We start from the raw sequence: 21,216 nt of genomic DNA on the forward strand, positions 1-21,216 counted from the left end.
ATAGCTGAATCCACCCCTAGTCCTAACTACTACAATATTATAGCTGAATCCACCCCTAGTCCTAACTACTACAATATTATAGCTGAATCCACCCCTAGTCCTAACTACTACAATATTATAGCTGAATCCACCCCTAGTCCTAACTACTACAATATTATAGCTGAATCCACCCCTAGTCCTAACTACTACAATATTATAGCTGAATCCACCCCTAGTCCTAACTACTACAATATTATAGCTGAATCCACCCCTAGTCCTAACTACTACAATATTATAGCCGAATCCACCCCTAGTCCTAACTACTACAATATTATAGCCGAATCCACCCCTAGTCCTAACTACTACAATATTATAGCTGAATCCACCCCTAGTCCTAACTACTACAATATTATAGCCGAATCCACCCCTAGTCCTAACTACTACAATATTATAGCTGAATCCACCCCTAGTCCTAACTACTACAATATTATAGCTGAATCCACCCCTAGTCCTAACTACTACAATATTATAGCTGAATCCACCCCTAGTCCTAACTACTTCAATATTATAGCCGAATCCACCCCTAGTCCTAACTACTACAATATTATAGCTGAATCCACCCCTAGTCCTAACTACTACAATATTATAGCTGAATCCACCCCTAGTCCTAACTACTACAATATTATAGCTGAATCCACCCCTAGTCCTAACTACTACAATATTATAGCTGAATCCACCCCTAGTCCTAACTACTTCAATATTATAGCTGAATCCACCCCTAGTCCTAACTACTACAATATTATAGCTGAATCCACCCCTAGTCCTAACTACTACAATATTATAGCTGAATCCACCCCTAGTCCTAACTACTACAATATTATAGCTGAATCCACCCCTAGTCCTAACTACTACAATATTATAGCTGAATCCACCCCTAGTCCTAACTACTACAATATTATAGCTGAATCCACCCCTAGTCCTAACTACTACAATATTATAGCTGAATCCACCCCTAGTCCTAACTACTACAATATTATAGCTGAATCCACCCCTAGTCCTAACTACTACAATATTATAGCTGAATCCACCCCTAGTCCTAACTACTACAATATTATAGCTGAATCCACCCCTAGTCCTAACTACTACAATATTATAGCTGAATCCACCCCTAGTCCTAACTACTACAATATTATAGCCGAATCCACCCCTAGTCCTAACTACTACAATATTATAGCTGAATCCACCCCTAGTCCTAACTACTACAATATTATAGCTGAATCCACCCCTAGTCCTAACTACTACAATATTATAGCTGAATCCACCCCTAGTCCTAACTACTACAATATTATAGCTGAATCCACCCCTAGTCCTAACTACTACAATATTATAGCTGAATCCACCCCTAGTCCTAACTACTACAATATTATAGCTGAATCCACCCCTAGTCCTAACTACTTCAATATTATAGCCGAATCCACCCCTAGTCCTAACTACTACAATATTATAGCTGAATCCACCCCTAGTCCTAACTACTACAATATTATAGCTGAATCCACCCCTAGTCCTAACTACTACAATATTATAGCCGAATCCACCCCTAGTCCTAACTACTTCAATATTATAGCTGAATCCACCCCTAGTCCTAACTACTACAATATTATAGCCGAATCCACCCCTAGTCCTAACTACTACAATATTATAGCTGAATCCACCCCTAGTCCTAACTACTACAATATTATAGCTGAATCCACCCCTAGTCCTAACTACTACAATATTATAGCTGAATCCACCCCTAGTCCTAACTACTACAATATTATAGCTGAATCCACCCCTAGTCCTAACTACTACAATATTATAGCTGAATCCACCCCTAGTCCTAACTACTACAATATTATAGCTGAATCCACCCCTAGTCCTAACTACTACAATATTATAGCTGAATCCACCCCTAGTCCTAACTACTACAATATTATAGCTGAATCCACCCCTAGTCCTAACTACTACAATATTATAGCTGAATCCACCCCTAGTCCTAACTACTACAATATTATAGCTGAATCCACCCCTAGTCCTAACTACTACAATATTATAGCTGAATCCACCCCTAGTCCTAACTACTACAATATTATAGCTGAATCCACCCCTAGTCCTAACTACTTCAATATTATAGCTGAATCCACCCCTAGTCCTAACTACTACAATATTATAGCCGAATCCACCCCTAGTCCTAACTACTACAATATTATAGCTGAATCCACCCCTAGTCCTAACTACTACAATATTATAGCTGAATCCACCCCTAGTCCTAACTACTTCAATATTATAGCTGAATCCACCCCTAGTCCTAACTACTTCAATATTATAGCTGAATCCACCCCTAGTCCTAACTACTACAATATTATAGCTGAATCCACCCCTAGTCCTAACTACTACAATATTATAGCTGAATCCACCCCTAGTCCTAACTACTTCAATATTATAGCTGAATCCACCCCTAGTCCTAACTACTACAATATTATAGCTGAATCCACCCCTAGTCCTAACTACTACAATATTATAGCTGAATCCACCCCTAGTCCTAACTACTACAATATTATAGCTGAATCCACCCCTAGTCCTAACTACTACAATATTATAGCTGAATCCACCCCTAGTCCTAACTACTACAATATTATAGCTGAATCCACCCCTAGTCCTAACTACTACAATATTATAGCTGAATCCACCCCTAGTCCTAACTACTACAATATTATAGCTGAATCCACCCCTAGTCCTAACTACTACAATATTATAGCTGAATCCACCCCTAGTCCTAACTACTACAATATTATAGCTGAATCCACCCCTAGTCCTAACTACTACAATATTATAGCTGAATCCACCCCTAGTCCTAACTACTACAATATTATAGCTGAATCCACCCCTAGTCCTAACTACTACAATATTATAGCTGAATCCACCCCTAGTCCTAACTACTACAATATTATAGCTGAATCCACCCCTAGTCCTAACTACTACAATATTATAGCTGAATCCACCCCTAGTCCTAACTACTACAATATTATAGCCGAATCCACCCCTAGTCCTAACTACTACAATATTATAGCCGAATCCACCCCTAGTCCTAACTACTACAATATTATAGCCGAATCCACCCCTAGTCCTAACTACTACAATATTATAGCTGAATCCACCCCTAGTCCTAACTACTACAATATTATAGCCGAATCCACCCCTAGTCCTAACTACTACAATATTATAGCTGAATCCACCCCTAGTCCTAACTACTACAATATTATAGCCGAATCCACCCCTAGTCCTAACTACTACAATATTATAGCCGAATCCACCCCTAGTCCTAACTACTACAATATTATAGCCGAATCCACCCCTAGTCCTAACTACTACAATATTATAGCCGAATCCACCCCTAGTCCTAACTACTACAATATTATAGCTGAATCCACCCCTAGTCCTAACTACTACAATATTATAGCTGAATCCACCCCTAGTCCTAACTACTACAATATTATAGCAAAATCCACCCCTAGTCCTAACTACTTCAATATTATAGCTGAATCCACCCCTAGTCCTAACTACTACAATATTATAGCTGAATCCACCCCTAGTCCTAACTACTACAATATTATAGCTGAATCCACCCCTAGTCCTAACTACTACAATATTATAGCTGAATCCACCCCTAGTCCTAACTACTACAATATTATAGCTGAATCCACCCCTAGTCCTAACTACTACAATATTATAGCTGAATCCACCCCTAGTCCTAACTACTACAATATTATAGCCGAATCCACCCCTAGTCCTAACTACTACAATATTATAGCTGAATCCACCCCTAGTCCTAACTACTACAATATTATAGCTGAATCCACCCCTAGTCCTAACTACTACAATATTATAGCTGAATCCACCCCTAGTCCTAACTACTACAATATTATAGCTGAATCCACCCCTAGTCCTAACTACTACAATATTATAGCTGAATCCACCCCTAGTCCTAACTACTACAATATTATAGCTGAATCCACCCCTAGTCCTAACTACTACAATATTATAGCTGAATCCACCCCTAGTCCTAACTACTACAATATTATAGCCGAATCCACCCCTAGTCCTAACTACTACAATATTATAGCCGAATCCACCCCTAGTCCTAACTACTACAATATTATAGCCGAATCCACCCCTAGTCCTAACTACTACAATATTATAGCTGAATCACACCCCTAGTCCTAACTACTACAATATTATAGCTGAATCCACCCCTAGTCCTAACTACTACAATATTATAGCTGAATCCACCCCTAGTCCTAACTACTTCAATATTATAGCTGAATCCACCCCTAGTCCTAACTACTTCAATATTATAGCTGAATCCACCCCTAGTCCTAACTACTACAATATTATAGCTGAATCCACCCCTAGTCCTAACTACTACAATATTATAGCTGAATCCACCCCTAGTCCTAACTACTTCAATATTATAGCTGAATCCACCCCTAGTCCTAACTACTACAATATTATAGCTGAATCCACCCCTAGTCCTAACTACTACAATATTATAGCTGAATCCACCCCTAGTCCTAACTACTACAATATTATAGCTGAATCCACCCCTAGTCCTAACTACTTCAATATTATAGCTGAATCCACCCCTAGTCCTAACTACTACAATATTATAGCTGAATCCACCCCTAGTCCTAACTACTTCAATATTATAGCTGAATCCACCCCTAGTCCTAACTACCACAATATTATAGCCGAATCCACCCCTAGTCCTAACTACTTCAATATTATAGCTGAATCCACCCCTAGTCCTAACTACTTCAATATTATAGCTGAATCCACCCCTAGTCCTAACTACTACAATATTATAGCCGAATCCACCCCTAGTCCTAACTACTACAATATTATAGCTGAATCCACCCCTAGTCCTAACTACTACAATATTATAGCTGAATCCACCCCTAGTCCTAACTACTACAATATTATAGCTGAATCCACCCTAGTCCTAACTACTTCAATATTATAGCTGAATCCACCCCTAGTCCTAACTACTACAATATTATAGCTGAATCCACCCCTAGTCCTAACTACTACAATATTATAGCTGAATCCACCCCTAGTCCTAACTACTACAATATTATAGCTGAATCCACCCCTAGTCCTAACTACTACAATATTATAGCTGAATCCACCCCTAGTCCTAACTACTACAATATTATAGCTGAATCCACCCCTAGTCCTAACTACTACAATATTATAGCTTAATGCACCCCTAGTCCTAACTACTACAATATTATAGCCGAATCCACCCCTAGTCCTAACTACTTCAATATTATAGCCGAATCCACCCCTAGTCCTAACTACTACAATATTATAGCCGAATCCACCCCCTAGTCCTAACTACTACAATATTATAGCCGAATCCACCCCTAGTCCTAACTACTACAATATTATAGCCGAATCCACCCCTAGTCCTAACTACTACAATATTATAGCCGAATCCACCCCTAGTCCTAACTACTACAATATTATAGCCGAATCCACCCCTAGTCCTAACTACTACAATATTATAGCTGAATCCACCCCTAGTCCTAACTACTACAATATTATAGCTGAATCCACCCCTAGTCCTAACTACTACAATATTATAGCCGAATCCACCCCTAGTCCTAACTACTACAATATTATAGCCGAATCCACCCCTAGTCCTAACTACTTCAATATTATAGCCGAATCCACCCCTAGTCCTAACTACTACAATATTATAGCTGAATCCACCCCTAGTCCTAACTACTACAATATTATAGCTGAATCCACCCCTAGTCCTAACTACTACAATATTATAGCTGAATCCACCCCTAGTCCTAACTACTACAATATTATAGCTGAATCCACCCCTAGTCCTAACTACTACAATATTATAGCCGAATCCACCCCTAGTCCTAACTACTACAATATTATAGCTGAATCCACCCCTAGTCCTAACTACTACAATATTATAGCTGAATCCACCCCTAGTCCTAACTACTACAATATTATAGCTGAATCCACCCCTAGTCCTAACTACTACAATATTATAGCTGAATCCACCCCTAGTCCTAACTACTACAATATTATAGCTGAATCCACCCCTAGTCCTAACTACTACAATATTATAGCTGAATCCACCCCTAGTCCTAACTACTTCAATATTATAGCCGAATCCACCCCTAGTCCTAACTACTACAATATTATAGCTGAATCCACCCCTAGTCCTAACTACTTCAATATTATAGCTGAATCCACCCCTAGTCCTAACTACTACAATATTATAGCTGAATCCACCCCTAGTCCTAACTACTACAATATTATAGCTGAATCCACCCCTAGTCCTAACTACTACAATATTATAGCCGAATCCACCCCTAGTCCTAACTACTACAATATTATAGCTGAATCCACCCCTAGTCCTAACTACTACAATATTATAGCTGAATCCACCCCTAGTCCTAACTACTTCAATATTATAGCCGAATCCACCCCTAGTCCTAACTACTACAATATTATAGCTGAATCCACCCCTAGTCCTAACTACTACAATATTATAGCTGAATCCACCCCTAGTCCTAACTACTACAATATTATAGCTGAATCCACCCCTAGTCCTAACTACTACAATATTATAGCTGAATCCACCCCTAGTCCTAACTACTACAATATTATAGCTGAATCCACCCCTAGTCCTAACTACTACAATATTATAGCTGAATCCACCCCTAGTCCTAACTACTACAATATTATAGCTGAATCCACCCCAGTCCTAACTACTACAATATTATAGCTGAATCCACCCCTAGTCCTAACTACTACAATATTATAGCTGAATCCACCCCTAGTCCTAACTACTTCAATATTATAGCTGAATCCACCCCTAGTCCTAACTACTTCAATATTATAGCTGAATCCACCCCTAGTCCTAACTACTTCAATATTATAGCTGAATCCACCCCTAGTCCTAACTACTACAATATTATAGCCGAATCCACCCCTAGTCCTAACTACTACAATATTATAGCTGATCTATAGCTGAATCCACCCCTAGTCCTAACTACTACAATATTATAGCTGAATCCACCCCTAGTCCTAACTACTTCAATATTATAGCTGAATCCACCCCTAGTCCTAACTACTACAATATTATAGCTGAATCCACCCCTAGTCCTAACTACTACAATATTATAGCTGAATCCACCCCCTAGTCCTAACTACTACAATATTATAGCTGAATCCACCCCTAGTCCTAACTACTACAATATTATAGCTGAATCCACCCCTAGTCCTAACTACTACAATATTATAGCTGAATCCACCCCTAGTCCTAACTACTACAATATTATAGCTGAATCCACCCCTAGTCCTAACTACTACAATATTATAGCTGAATCCACCCCTAGTCCTAACTACTACAATATTATAGCTGAATCCACCCCTAGTCCTAACTACTACAATATTATAGCCGAATCCACCCCTAGTCCTAACTACTACAATATTATAGCTGAATCCACCCCTAGTCCTAACTACTACAATATTATAGCTGAATCCACCCCTAGTCCTAACTACTACAATATTATAGCTGAATCCACCCCTAGTCCTAACTACTACAATATTATAGCCGAATCCACCCCTAGTCCTAACTACTACAATATTATAGCCGAATCCACCCCTAGTCCTAACTACTACAATATTATAGCTGAATCCACCCCTAGTCCTAACTACTACAATATTATAGCTGAATCCACCCCTAGTCCTAACTACTACAATATTATAGCTGAATCCACCCTAGTCCTAACTACTACAATATTATAGCTGAATCCACCCCTAGTCCTAACTACTACAATATTATAGCTGAATCCACCCCTAGTCCTAACTACTACAATATTATAGCTGAATCCACCCCTAGTCCTAACTACTACAATATTATAGCTGAACCCACCCCTAGTCCTAACTACTACAATATTATAGCTGAATCCACCCCTAGTCCTAACTACTACAATATTATAGCTGAATCCACCCCTAGTCCTAACTACTACAATATTATAGCTGAATCCACCCCTAGTCCTAACTACTACAATATTATAGCTGAATCCACCCCTAGTCCTAACTACTACAATATTATAGCTGAATCCACCCCTAGTCCTAACTACTACAATATTATAGCCGAATCCACCCCTAGTCCTAACTACTACAATATTATAGCCGAATCCACCCCTAGTCCTAACTACTACAATATTATAGCTGAATCCACCCCTAGTCCTAACTACTACAATATTATAGCCGAATCCACCCCTAGTCCTAACTACTACAATATTATAGCCGAATCCACCCCTAGTCCTAACTACTACAATATTATAGCCGAATCCACCCCTAGTCCTAACTACTACAATATTATAGCCGAATCCACCCCTAGTCCTAACTACTACAATATTATAGCCGAATCCACCCCTAGTCCTAACTACTACAATATTATAGCCGAATCCACCCCTAGTCCTAACTACTACAATATTATAGCCGAATCCACCCCTAGTCCTAACTACTACAATATTATAGCCGAATCCACCCCTAGTCCTAACTACCACAATATTATAGCCGAATCCACCCCTAGTCCTAACTACCACAATATTATAGCCGAATCCACCCCTAGTCCTAACTACTACAATATTATAGCCGAATCCACCCCTAGTCCTAACTACTACAATATTATAGCCGAATCCACCCCTAGTCCTAACTACTACAATATTATAGCCGAATCCACCCCTAGTCCTAACTACTACAATATTATAGCCGAATCCACCCCTAGTCCTAACTACTACAATATTATAGCCGAATCCACCCCTAGTCCTAACTACTACAATATTATAGCCGAATCCACCCCTAGTCCTAACTACTACAATATTATAGCCGAATCCACCCCTAGTCCTAACTACTACAATATTATAGCCGAATCCACCCCTAGTCCTAACTACTACAATATTATAGCCGAATCCACCCCTAGTCCTAACTACTACAATATTATAGCCGAATCCACCCCTAGTCCTAACTACTACAATATTATAGCCGAATCCACCCCTAGTCCTAACTACTACAATATTATAGCCGAATCCACCCCTAGTCCTAACTACTACAATATTATAGCCGAATCCACCCCTAGTCCTAACTACTACAATATTATAGCCGAATCCACCCCTAGTCCTAACTACTACAATATTATAGCCGAATCCACCCCTAGTCCTAACTACTACAATATTATAGCCGAATCCACCCCTAGTCCTAACTACTACAATATTATAGCCGAATCCACCCCTAGTCCTAACTACTACAATATTATAGCCGAATCCACCCCTTAGTCCTAACTACTACAATATTATAGCCGAATCCACCCCTAGTCCTAACTACTACAATATTATAGCTGAATCCACCCCTAGTCCTAACTACTACAATATTATAGCTTAATCCACCCCTAGTCCTAACTACTACAATATTATAGCTGAATCCACCCTTAGTCCTAACTACTACAATATTATAGCTGAATCCACCCCTAGTCCTAACTACTACAATATTATAGCTGAATCCACCCCTAGTCCTAACTACTACAATATTATAGCTGAATCCACCCCTAGTCCTAACTACTACAATATTATAGCTGAATCCACCCCTAGTCCTAACTACTACAATATTATAGCTGAATCCACCCCTAGTCCTAACTACTACAATATTATAGCTGAATCCACCCCTAGTCCTAACTACTACAATATTATAGCTGAATCCACCCCTAGTCCTAACTACTACAATATTATAGCTGAATCCACCCCTAGTCCTAACTACTACAATATTATAGCTGAATCCACCCCTAGTCCTAACTACTACAATATTATAGCTGAATCCACCCCTAGTCCACCCCTAGTCCAACTACTTCAATATTATAGCTGCCCTCAACTTTTTGCTGCTCTGAAGTTGTTGATGCCACAATACTAGTACACAACCACTGCTACTATGATATTTGGTTTCCATGGCTAATAACTCTTAGCAGACTGAATTCTATGGTTCATTAAGAACGTGTTTCCATGCAAAATATTGTGTGCTATAGCTTGGAAAATAAATGTGACTGGGTCCTTTTACTCCAGAAATTCAGACCAAATGTTTTGTTTCCTTGTGATAACGTCATGTCTTGCCATGATAGTTTCAAGTAAGGTGACTGTACCCTGGTAGATGTCTTGGCGCGTCGGGCCAGGTTTCTCTGGAAGCTTGCTAGTGGCCACAGGAGCGAATTCGGTCTTCTGCTCTGTGATGGGTGTGTTGGCCAGGGGAACCGACTTCATATCGAAGGGCTTCTCTGTGGGCTCCAGGGTGTACTGGTGGAGGGACTTCTCCAGACCCGGGACAGACACCCGACAGACCTAACGGGAGGAGACACACAGACACAGGTTCAATAAAGGAAATACATTTATTCATTTTGAGGTTCGATGGGGAAGAAGAAAAAAAAAATCTTTGTACGTGTCGATTCACTGAGAGAGTTTGAGTGACCACAATCAAAAAACACAGCCTTACTTCCTGAATTGGACCAGATATGTCCACACACTCTAGTGCTCTCAAGTTCAGACTAGGAGCGCAGTGTGTGTTCTCACCGTTGAAAATGTAGGCAGCGTTGAGGGCTTTCTGCTTCTGCTGCAGCACGTTCATGTAGAAGGTGGCTCTGTCCCTCACCTCGTCGTCACTGTCCATCATACACCTAGAAACATACGGCAACACACTTTAGAGTGGTAACCACACAGGGAATGGATCATTATGACAGGGAGCCAGTGAAAGGCTGTCTCTACCTCTGCATCAGGACTAACACACTGGGAAGAAGGTCATCATTCTGGGCTCCAAACTTAGCCAGAGCACTGACCGCAGCTACAGGGACGAGAAAGGAGCTTAGTCATTACAATGTGTACAAACAACGTGGTAACCCACATTAGTTTGAACCCTTCAAGATTAACAGTGAGTTTCTGTTGAAAAGCCCAATACCATTTGTCTTCATATTAGTGAATTGAGCCTTTCATGGTTGGTGATGTCACCAGTTAATTGAGCCAATCCCAACAGACTTATCAGAACTACCATTCATGTTGCACCCAGACACACACACAACTCTGTCTCTCACACATGCTATACAACTCCAGGCCAGCAGGGGTTAACACACCGGCTCTGACGGCCTCACTCTCCAGCACCACGCGGTTGAAGATGAAGCGGATGTACTTGGATGGCGAGGGCGTGCGCGGGCCCTCCTTGCCCAGCAGGTGGAGGATCTTGGTGGCCAGCACCGTGTGCTCACAGTCCTCGATGAACTCACACAGGTGGGCCAGCCCCGTCTCCTTGCTCTCTGGGTTCTCCTCGATGATGCTGATGATGCAGTCCACGATGGCCCGCTTGTACTCAAAGCCACCCTGAGAGGAGAGGCATCATTTAAAGAATTTGTGTTTCAGGGACAGCCGTACATTAAATCAGAAAACTGAGTGGTCATATCAATGTAAATGTGCCAGAGTTGGCCAAAGAGCTCCTGTTAGTCTGTAATCCAGATGGTTTCATGGCAGTGTGAAGGACATAAATGTTCTTCAATAGGTTCTCTTGTCCTACACATCAGTGAAAAAAGACATTAGGCTGCTCAGTCAGGGTGTTCCACTCACGTCGTCTCGGAGCATGTTGGACAGGAAGTTCATCATGACGCTGTGCTTTCTGGGATACTTCTGACACAGGGCACTGATGGCCTGTACAACCACCACCTGAAACACACTCAGCAGTCAGAGGATAGGACTTGACTTTGGTGAAATAATACCCCATTTGGAAATAGATTAAAGTAGTTGTGGTTTGTTTAAAATATAGTATAACTTCCTACAAATATTTTTTTTTTTGGGGGGGGGGAATTACATATTGAGTGTATTCTAATTGATTATCCGACTAATTCAATTCCTAAATAATTCAACTAAAGTATTGCAGAGGGGGGAAAACAAGAGCATATTATTGAGGAAAAACAACACATTAAACTAAAACACATCCTCTTCCTCACCTTGAACTCGTCAGAGATCTCAGAGACGAAGGAGGAGATCTGTTTCATGAGGCGGTCCACACTGCTCTCGCTGCCCGTCTTCAGCAGCGTGGTGATGGCCAGCGTGGCGATGCTGCGGTTCGAGTCTGTGATCAGGTTCTCCAGGTCCAGGTTGCACGCCGTCACGGCCGACGGGTGCTTCATTGCCACCTGGTGGACGAACGGGGGAATGCGGTTGTAAATACAGTATACTCAATGTAAAACACAGGTAACTCAGAGTAATGAAGAGCATGGATAAGTGGAGACCCACCTTGTTGAGGGTCCTGACGGCTGCGTATCTCAGGGCTGCTTTGGGAGAGCTGCAGAACAGCTGCAGGACTGGAGAAACACATTAACAGACAGTCAAGTGGTAAAACCAGAAGTACTAGGTTCATAGGATACTACAACCTCTAGCATCTATTTCTACAGGTAGGTACCCACATGTGGACACCAGAAAACAAGGTGTATTTACCAAAGTGTCTGTAATTCCAGAGACTCACCAGAGACAGCGGGGGCCAGCTCTCTGGCAGTACAGTTGGGCATGTGGACTATGGCTGAGGCTGCCTCGTACACCACCATCTCATGCTTGTTCCTCAGACAGCTCTCAATGAAGTCAAACAGGGGACTGTCATGTCTACAAACAGAAAATAGCCAAACCTTTGTATTACAACGCCACACACAGGAAGACAAAAATATACCAATATGTTTATAAAGTCAAATTTGACACTGTATATTCTGTGTCCTCCGCTGCCATGTGTATGGACTCTTACTGATAGTTGTGGCTGCTTTGTGTGATATATTGTTGTCTCTACCTTCTTGCCCTTTGTGCCGTTGTCTGAGCCAAATAATGTTTGTACCATGTTTTGCGCTGCTACCATGTTGTGTTGCTACCATGTTGTTGTTATGTTGCTACTGTACCGTGTTGTCATGTGTTGCTGCCTTGTTGTTGTCTTAGGTCTCTCTTTATGTAGTGTTGTCTCTCTCGTCGTGATGTGTGTTTTGTCCTATATTTATTGTATTTATTTTTTACATTTTTAATCCCAGGCTCCCGTCCCCGCAGGAGGCCTTTTGGTAGGCCGTCATTGTAAATAAGAATTTGTTCTTAACTGACTTGCCTAGTTAAATAAAAGGTTAAATAAATCAAAAATGTAAAATGCATGATGCCACTATACAGATCACTTCCCCCTGGTGTTGAATAAAAACTATTCATATCAATGAAAGAGAATACTAGACACCAACCCACTGTACAGTCTAGAAAACTCATTCAAGTAAACAGTCCATGACAGTGTTTATCTACCCTGCCGAGGTCTGCGTGGCAGTGCTTCCATGGTGCCACCTAACCTGCCTCGGTCTGCGTGGCAGTGCTTCCATGGTGCCACCTACCCTGCCTCGGTCTGCGTGGCAGTGCTTCCATGGTGCCACCTACCCTGCCGAGGTCTGCGAGACAGTGCTTCCATGGTGTCACCTACCCTGCCTCGGTCTGCGTGGCAGTGCTTCCATGGTGCCACCTACCCTGCCGAGGTCTGCGTGACAGTGCTTCCATGGTGCCACCTACCCTGCCTCGGTCTGCGTGACAGTGCTTCCATGGTGCCACCTAACCCTGCGTGGCAGTGCTTCCATTGTTTCCCCTACCCTGCCTCGGTCTGCGTGACAGTGCCTCTATGGTGCCACCTAACCTTGCCTCGGTCTGCGTGACAGTGCTTCCATGGTGCCACCTACCCTGCCTCGGTCTGCGTGACAGTGCTTCCATGGTGCCACCTACCCTGCCTCGGTCTGCGTGACAGTGCTTCCATGGTGCCACCTAACCCTGCCTCGGTCTGCGTGACAGTGCTTCCATGGTGCCACCTACCCTGCGTGGCAGTGCTTCCATGGTGCGCCCTACCCTGCCTCGGTCTGCGTGACAGTGCTTCCATGGTGCCACCTACCCTGCCTCGGTCTGCGTGACAGTGCTTCCATGGTGCCACCTACCCTGCCTCGGTCTGCGTGACAGTGCTTCCATGGTGCCACCTACCCTGCGTGGCAGTGCTTCCATGGTGCCCTCTACCCTGCCTCGGTCTGCGTGACAGTGCTTCCATGGTGTCACCTACCCTGCCTCGGTCTGCGTGGCAGTGCTTCCATGGTGCCACCTAACCTGCCTCAGTCTGCGTGACAGTGCTTCCATGGTGCGACCTACCCTGCCTCGGTCTGCGTGACTGTGCTTCCATGGTGCCACCTAATCTTGCCTCGGACGGCGTGACAGTGCTGCCATGGTGCCACCTAACCTTGCCTTGGTCTGCGTGACAGTGCTTCCATGGTGCCACCTAACCCATCCTCGGTCTACGTGACAGAGCTTCCATGGTGCTACCTTCCCTGCCTTGGTCTGCGTGACAGTGCTTCCATGGTGCTACCTACCCTGCCTCGGTCTCCTCCAACAGCTTGCTGGCGATGCGGATGAGCATGCAGTAGGCAAAGGGGGACTTGAGGCCAGACTTGGTGAACTTGTTGAGCATCTTGGATACGGCCAGTCGGTCATTCTTCCGCAGGTGGTACAGCAGGCCCAGGGCGTGGTACTGGGGGGAATCACAGACAGGTCACAGTGGAAGTGACTCTCTTTCAACTTACCCGGGTTGTGTTCATTAGGGAACAACATATCCAAACCTTGTCCAGTGTATTTCATATTGAATGAGTGAAGAAAACAGTAAAACAGAGGTTCTTTCTTCTGCTTGGTGCCTAATGAACATGTTATCAACAGAGTGTGTGTGTAACCCACCTGGACCATGATGTTGTCACTGGAAGCTGCCTCCTGTGCCTCGTTCACCCAGCGCTTCACCACGTCGTAGCTCATCTTAACCATGTGCTACAGACACACACAAAACACATTACCCACAAAGCACTGGGAATACTTACAAATGACACAGCCACCTTGAGACATCCAGGCGCTGTGAGGCTAATTTCTTACCAGAGAGGAGACCAGGGCAGAGCTGGACACACTGGGCACTTTGTCAACGATGGCCTGTTTCATGTATCTCTCAATGGCCTGCAGCATGGTGGTCTGTAGGACAGAGTTACAAAGTAGGGCTTGAGTTTATTGACCAAAAAGCATAGGTTTAGTCCAATTACAATAACACAATGTTAGCTGGATGTAAAAAATAAAATACTATTCAGCTATCAGAATGGAAACAAAAAGAAAACACAGCCTAATAAAAAGCAGGGAGAGAAACAGAGACAGAGAGACAGACAGACTGACATCCGTGATCCTGCAGAGAGCTCTGATGGCAGGTCCTCTGTACACATCCTCCTTGCCAGTCATGTCCTTGGTCAGGCTGCTGGTGACAATGATGACATCCTCAGAGATGTTGGCCATCTCCTTGATGGTCAGGTAGCACATCCTTCTCAGGGTTTGCTGAAGGAATACAGAGAGACATTTTCAAAAAGCAGATAATGCTATACAAAAACACTATGCGCCACATCTTTACAATATGTCAATCACAACACTACTCATTGAATACTAATTTAAAGGCACTAGTTGGACCTGTTTGAAGTTAGTTTGTGAGTTTATGTTATCATGTTGCGGTATGTTCTGTCGATAATGTTGTTTACTTGTATGATCAGCAATAATTTAATGAAACCCAAAGCAATAACTTATTCTCACATCATTGGACTGGAAGAGCCTGGTCATTGCGAAGAAGGCCTCGGTCGCCTCCATAGTTCCAAAGTGCTCCCCCTAGACAGAACATAAAAACATCTTCTGTTAATATCAAAGGGTATACATGCAATTGGTTTGCATGTTATGGGTTTGTTTCTCACCTGGTTGAGTAGGTAAATGATCTTGGTGAGGATGTGGAGACATCTTCTGGGGTTGATTGGAGTCTCGTTGAAGATACGAGCCTCTTGCAATACTGCACTCTTTTCAAGATGCTGGAATGGGTTAGATCCACTTCCTAATTGTTGCAGCAAAGAGAAAAAAACAGACACATTAATACAAAATTGGATTGTCAAACTATAAAGACTAACTAGGTAACTTCGCTTACTACGCGTCATTACTATATCGTGTTGAATGTGGATTTCGTAACTAGATAACTTAGGTAGTAGCTTAAACCTCGTTTAGTTATGGTCAACAAGCTTGAGTGAGCAAGACGACATTGACAGTTTTTAAATGAGCTAAATTAGCTAGCTAACTACCAGTATACGGTACACTCGATAGACACATCAAATTTTACACGGCACAGCCAAAGAAGAATGTGTATGTTTTACTAGGCACAGTTAACGTAGCCTTCATAACCAACTAACGTTAGTTTAGCTAGTTTGCGAGCTAATTTGACAGATAAGAGACGCTTTAAGCTAGCTAGCAGGCAATTGACATATCTGCTCAACAAATACACACATGTAGCTAGTGTGAAGAACAATGACAGACACGTCTATTTGACAACAACAAAAAATATCCACCAAACGAATACCAACTTAGTGTAGTTAACGTTACCTAGCTAGAATGCTAGCTAACGTCAGCGGTAACTATTTGGCAAAAAACGTTACCTATTTCCAAGTAGCTATATTGACTTCTTTACACTTAATTTATCTTACCAGACTCTTCGTCCTTCTTGTCAAATTTCTTTATCATTGTTACGGAATGTTTGTGGATCAGTGTGGTTGGTGTACAGCCTCACAACAGACGACTAGTCACTTCCACGTCGCCAAATGCAACCTTCCTGTCTGTGTGTGTGTGTGTGTGTGTGTCCATGTCGACGGAAATGACGTCAAATGTAATGATTTGCAGTAGGGGGAGTAGTGAGCTGCGCATAGATAGATCAGTGGTCACCAACCTTTTCTGAGTCAAGATCACTTTCTGAGTCAAAATGCATGCCGAGATCTACCGCTCTGATTTTTTATTAACATGACTTAAAACATGTAAGCCTATGCAACATTAACCAATTAAAAACAGTACTGTAGCAATGAGGTTTGTGCAGTAAGCTATAGGCCCAATACATTATCACCGCATACTGGCTTTGCTTGAATTGACCTGCCAATGCATTGTTCGGGAAAATTATATTTCAAAATTTGAGGTAGGCTATATGATCACACTAGTAATAGATCCATTGTTGTATTACTTGTGAGGCACAGCTGAGTGAGCATACATTTAAATCATTTTATTTTTATTTTACTGGGCTGATCGTGCCTGCATCTGAGGGAGAGAGCAGCAGACTGAGGGTCCGTCTCTCAACATCCCTCCGCTCTCCCTTTCCTCCACTGACACTGACCAAAAAGGGACACAGTCTTCCAGCTGATGGCGAAACACGCGTCGCACTGCATTATTTCTGCCTCATGCACAAATTCATTTTGTTACTCCTATGACCAGAGAAAGTGAAATATTCCTCAATATTAAAAAAGACCCAAGCCGCTAATTATAACAACAACGCGAGCCTATCAATACACTTTCCTACTCATTCATTACCGCTGCACTGCTTGTTGTAGCGTTGAGTGGAAACAGGAAGAACGCACATTTTATGGGTTATAAAAGTGTTGAATACAAAGTGTTGACAGTGCCGAGTAAGAACTTAAACATCAACTCACTCATAAAAACAGCAGCTCTTTGCTGTATTCGTTGGCAGTTTCTCTATAGTCATGGTTTTAAACGTTTTGAAATCTCACAGTATCAATTTTGCCGAAGCTTTCTTTTATGCCTGCTACCTTACTGCAGACTCGGTCATCTGAGCAATCTGATTGGCCAGCAGTACCATACTGCACTTGATTTCCTCTCCAGGCCCACGGGGAAGTGGTGGGAGTTTGTACCTTCAAACACATGAAATGGCAACAGTTTGCCTACCTACCACCAACAGCCAGACACAAATACAATTTTTTTAGGAACACAAGGCTTTATCGCGTCGACTAGAACTGCCTTGGAGATCGACACGTCGATCGCGATCGACCGGTTGGTGAACACTGGCATAGATGATGGTTTGCCCCATCCTGCGATCTACAGTATGTATCAGATACTCAACATGATCTGCTCACACCTACTGTAGTGTTCCGAGAATAAACCACATGAAAACAAGACTAGACACTATGGAATACAACGCTTTTACTATCTCATCCTGGAAAATACAAGGTCTGAGGTCATCTCCCTTTGGCCTAAAGAGCAGGAATACAGACTTAATCAAAGAAATTGGAAATACAGAAAGTGTCATCACAGATAGAACAATGAGACAAATGTGAAGCATCTGCTTGGCGTTTCCACTCACTACCACATATGGTAGTGAGAGGAAGCCCACTGGCCGGCAGTGGGAGATTAAACATAAATATAACTTAAAACCTGTTGGGGCTCGGGGGCAGTATTGAGACATTTTGAAAAAAATATGTGCCCATTTTTAACTGCCTCCTACACCAACTCAGAAGCTAGGATATGCATATTATTAACACATTCGGATAGAAAACACTCTGAATTTTCTAAAACAGTTTGAATGGTGTCTGTAAGTATAACAAAACTCATATTGCAGGAAAAAACCTGTGAAAAATAGATAAAAAAAAAATGTGAATTTTTGTGACTGTACTATTTAGTGTCATTGTTTTATAGATACCATAGTGAGAAAGGATTCATTTCGCAACACCTACGGCTTCCACTAGATGTCAACGATCTTTATAAAGTTGTTTGAAGCGTCTATGATAAACAGAGAGCAAATTAGAATCCAAGGAAGTTGACATGTCATCACTTCATTTTTTTGCGCCTGCGCATAAATCTGAGAAACGTGAGTTTGTCTTCATTGTTTATCTAGACATAGGATAGGTTGTGTGAAAATATTACTGATGTTTAACGTTAAAAATGGACCAAAAGATTAATGCTAAACAACATTTGACATGTTTGAACGAACATAAATAGATTATTTACTAGGTTTTTTTAGCTTTTCGGCGTGATTTTACACTCCCCCCACCACGTTTTTGTGGGAGCATAATGAACGCTAAGTACTTGGTGTTATTTGGACATAAATTATGAACTTTGTCAAAAGAAACCACATTTGTTCCGGACCTGGGATGCCTTCCGGACCTGGGATGCCTGCCTTCTGATGGAGATAATCAAAGGTAAGGGGATATTTACAATGTTATTATCGATTTTAGATTATGCTAACTGTATAGCATAGCCTGTTGTTCTTAGCATAGCACCCCGTTTATTGCAAAATGTGATTTCCCAGTAAAGTTATTTTGAGATCTGGCCATTCGGTAGCAATTACGAGATGATAATATATTATTCTTTGAATGACAATATTATAATTTACCAATGTTTTCGAATAGTAATTTTGTTATGTTCACCGGAAGCATTTCAGAGAAGAAAAAATCTGAATTTCACGCTACTGTAAAATGCTGTTTTTGGATATAAATATGAACTTGATGGAACAAAAAATGCATGTATTGTATAACATAATGTCCTAGGAGTGTCATCTGATGGAGATTGACAAAAGTTAGTGCATAATTCTAGCTGGTTTCTGCTTTTGGTGACGCCTGACCTTGAATTGAAAATGGATGTTTGTACTTTTGTGGCTATGTACTGTCCTAACATAATCTAACTTTATGCTTTTGCCGTAAAGCCTCTTTGAAAATCGAACAATGTGGTTAGATTAAGGAGATGTTTATCATTTAAATTGTGTAAAATAGTTGATTGTTTGAGAAATTGAAATTATTAGATTTTTGATGTTTTGAATTTCCAGCCTTGTTAGCAATCCCGGCTCGGGGTTCATTGCTAACCTGTAGCCCCAACAGGTTTTAACCAGGCAAGTCAGTTAAGAACAAATTCTTATTTACAATGACAGCCTACACCAGCCAAACTCAGACAACACAGGACCAATTGTGCACCACACTATGGTACTCCCAATCACAGTCAGTTGTGATACAGCCTGGATTCAAACCTGGGTGTCTGTAGTGACCCCTCTAGCCCTGAGATGCAGTGCCTTAGACCAGTGTGCCACTCAGGAGCCAGGGAGAAGATGGAAAGAGATTCATTTTGGCTGTCATTCTGCACATTTTCTCATCTATGAAAAATGTGATCAATACTGTTCCCAAAACTAAAATCTGTAATGAACAGAGTGGACTAGGTATTGTAGACTTTACCCTTTGCAAAAGTTTGTAAAAATCACGTTGTTTAGGAGTGCAAAGGCGAATTTAGATATTGAACACGTGTACTTCACAGAGGAGGGGTTCCCTAACGGAAATATGCAGATGCCTGCAAGAATGCGCCAATAGGATCTCGCTAGCTCGTGCTTGGCTCTGCCCACCTCCTTGTTGGTTCTACCCACTATGACTCATTTGTTTCCATTTGAAATGACAGGCTGTGGTCTATCTGTGTTTAGTTATAAAAAATATTTGTTATCATCCTAAAAGAAACATGGTATAGAAGAGAAGGACCCACTGGTTGCCCTCTAGGTTACAGAGAGCTGGTAGTCCCAACCACCAAACTACCAGGTGTGAAACAGGGAAGAGAATCAGGTGGTATGCTAATTTGATATAGAGCAGACATAACCCACTCTATTAAATTAGTAAAAACAGGAACATTTTACATCTGGCTAGAAATGAATAAGGAATTTATCTAAACAGAGAATGTCCTCATGTGTGCTACCTATATCCCCCCAATTGAATCCCCATACTTTAACGATGACAGCTTCTCCATCCAGAGGGGGAGATCAACCATTTCCAGGCCCAGGGACATGTACTAGTCTGTGGCAACCTAAATGCCAGAACTGGACAAGAACCCGACACTCAGCACACAGGGGGACAAACACCTACCTGGAGGTGAAAATATTCCCTCACAAAGATGGTGTAAACTTGGCAGCAGAAAGCCTAAACAGTATATTTAACATTTTAGCTTCCCTAACAAATCTAAAAATGCAGACAACCTAAGAAAATTAACAACATTGACAAATGGTTAGATGAAGAATACAAAGACCTATGAAAGGAATTGAGAAACCTATCTAACCAAAAACATAGAGACCCAGAAAACCTGAGCCTACGCCTTAACTATGGTAAATCACTAAAACAACACAGAAATACACTACGGAAAAAGAAGGAACAGCACGTCAGAAATCAGCTCAATGTAATTGAAGAATCCATAGAATCTAAAATTGAAACACACTAAACGAACAACAACACAA

General features: G+C 41.8%; 1 protein-coding gene across 2 annotated transcripts in view; it reads right to left on the reverse strand.

Moving 5' to 3' along the window:
* The window catches only part of copg2 (coatomer protein complex, subunit gamma 2), a 41,661-nt gene extending 24,821 nt beyond the window's left edge, over nucleotides 1-16,840 (reverse strand). The window contains 16 exon segments of one of the 2 annotated variants that reach the window (NM_001140234.1): nucleotides 10,247-10,432; nucleotides 10,434-10,442; nucleotides 10,671-10,774; nucleotides 10,863-10,938; nucleotides 11,225-11,468; nucleotides 11,709-11,804; nucleotides 12,089-12,277; nucleotides 12,378-12,445; nucleotides 12,607-12,740; nucleotides 14,498-14,655; nucleotides 14,856-14,942; nucleotides 15,045-15,137; nucleotides 15,333-15,488; nucleotides 15,738-15,809; nucleotides 15,893-16,026; nucleotides 16,667-16,764. In NM_001140234.1, the coding sequence (NP_001133706.1) occupies nucleotides 10,247-10,432; nucleotides 10,434-10,442; nucleotides 10,671-10,774; nucleotides 10,863-10,938; nucleotides 11,225-11,468; nucleotides 11,709-11,804; nucleotides 12,089-12,277; nucleotides 12,378-12,445; nucleotides 12,607-12,740; nucleotides 14,498-14,655; nucleotides 14,856-14,942; nucleotides 15,045-15,137; nucleotides 15,333-15,488; nucleotides 15,738-15,809; nucleotides 15,893-16,026; nucleotides 16,667-16,703 (1,843 nt within the window). In that variant the 5' untranslated portion in view covers nucleotides 16,704-16,764. 2 annotated transcript variants of the gene reach the window in all.
* Between the last annotated feature and the right edge of the window lie 4,376 nt (nucleotides 16,841-21,216).

Source organism: Salmo salar, chromosome ssa17 (genome assembly GCF_905237065.1).
Source record: "Salmo salar chromosome ssa17, Ssal_v3.1, whole genome shotgun sequence".
NCBI lineage: Eukaryota > Metazoa > Chordata > Actinopteri > Salmoniformes > Salmonidae > Salmo > Salmo salar.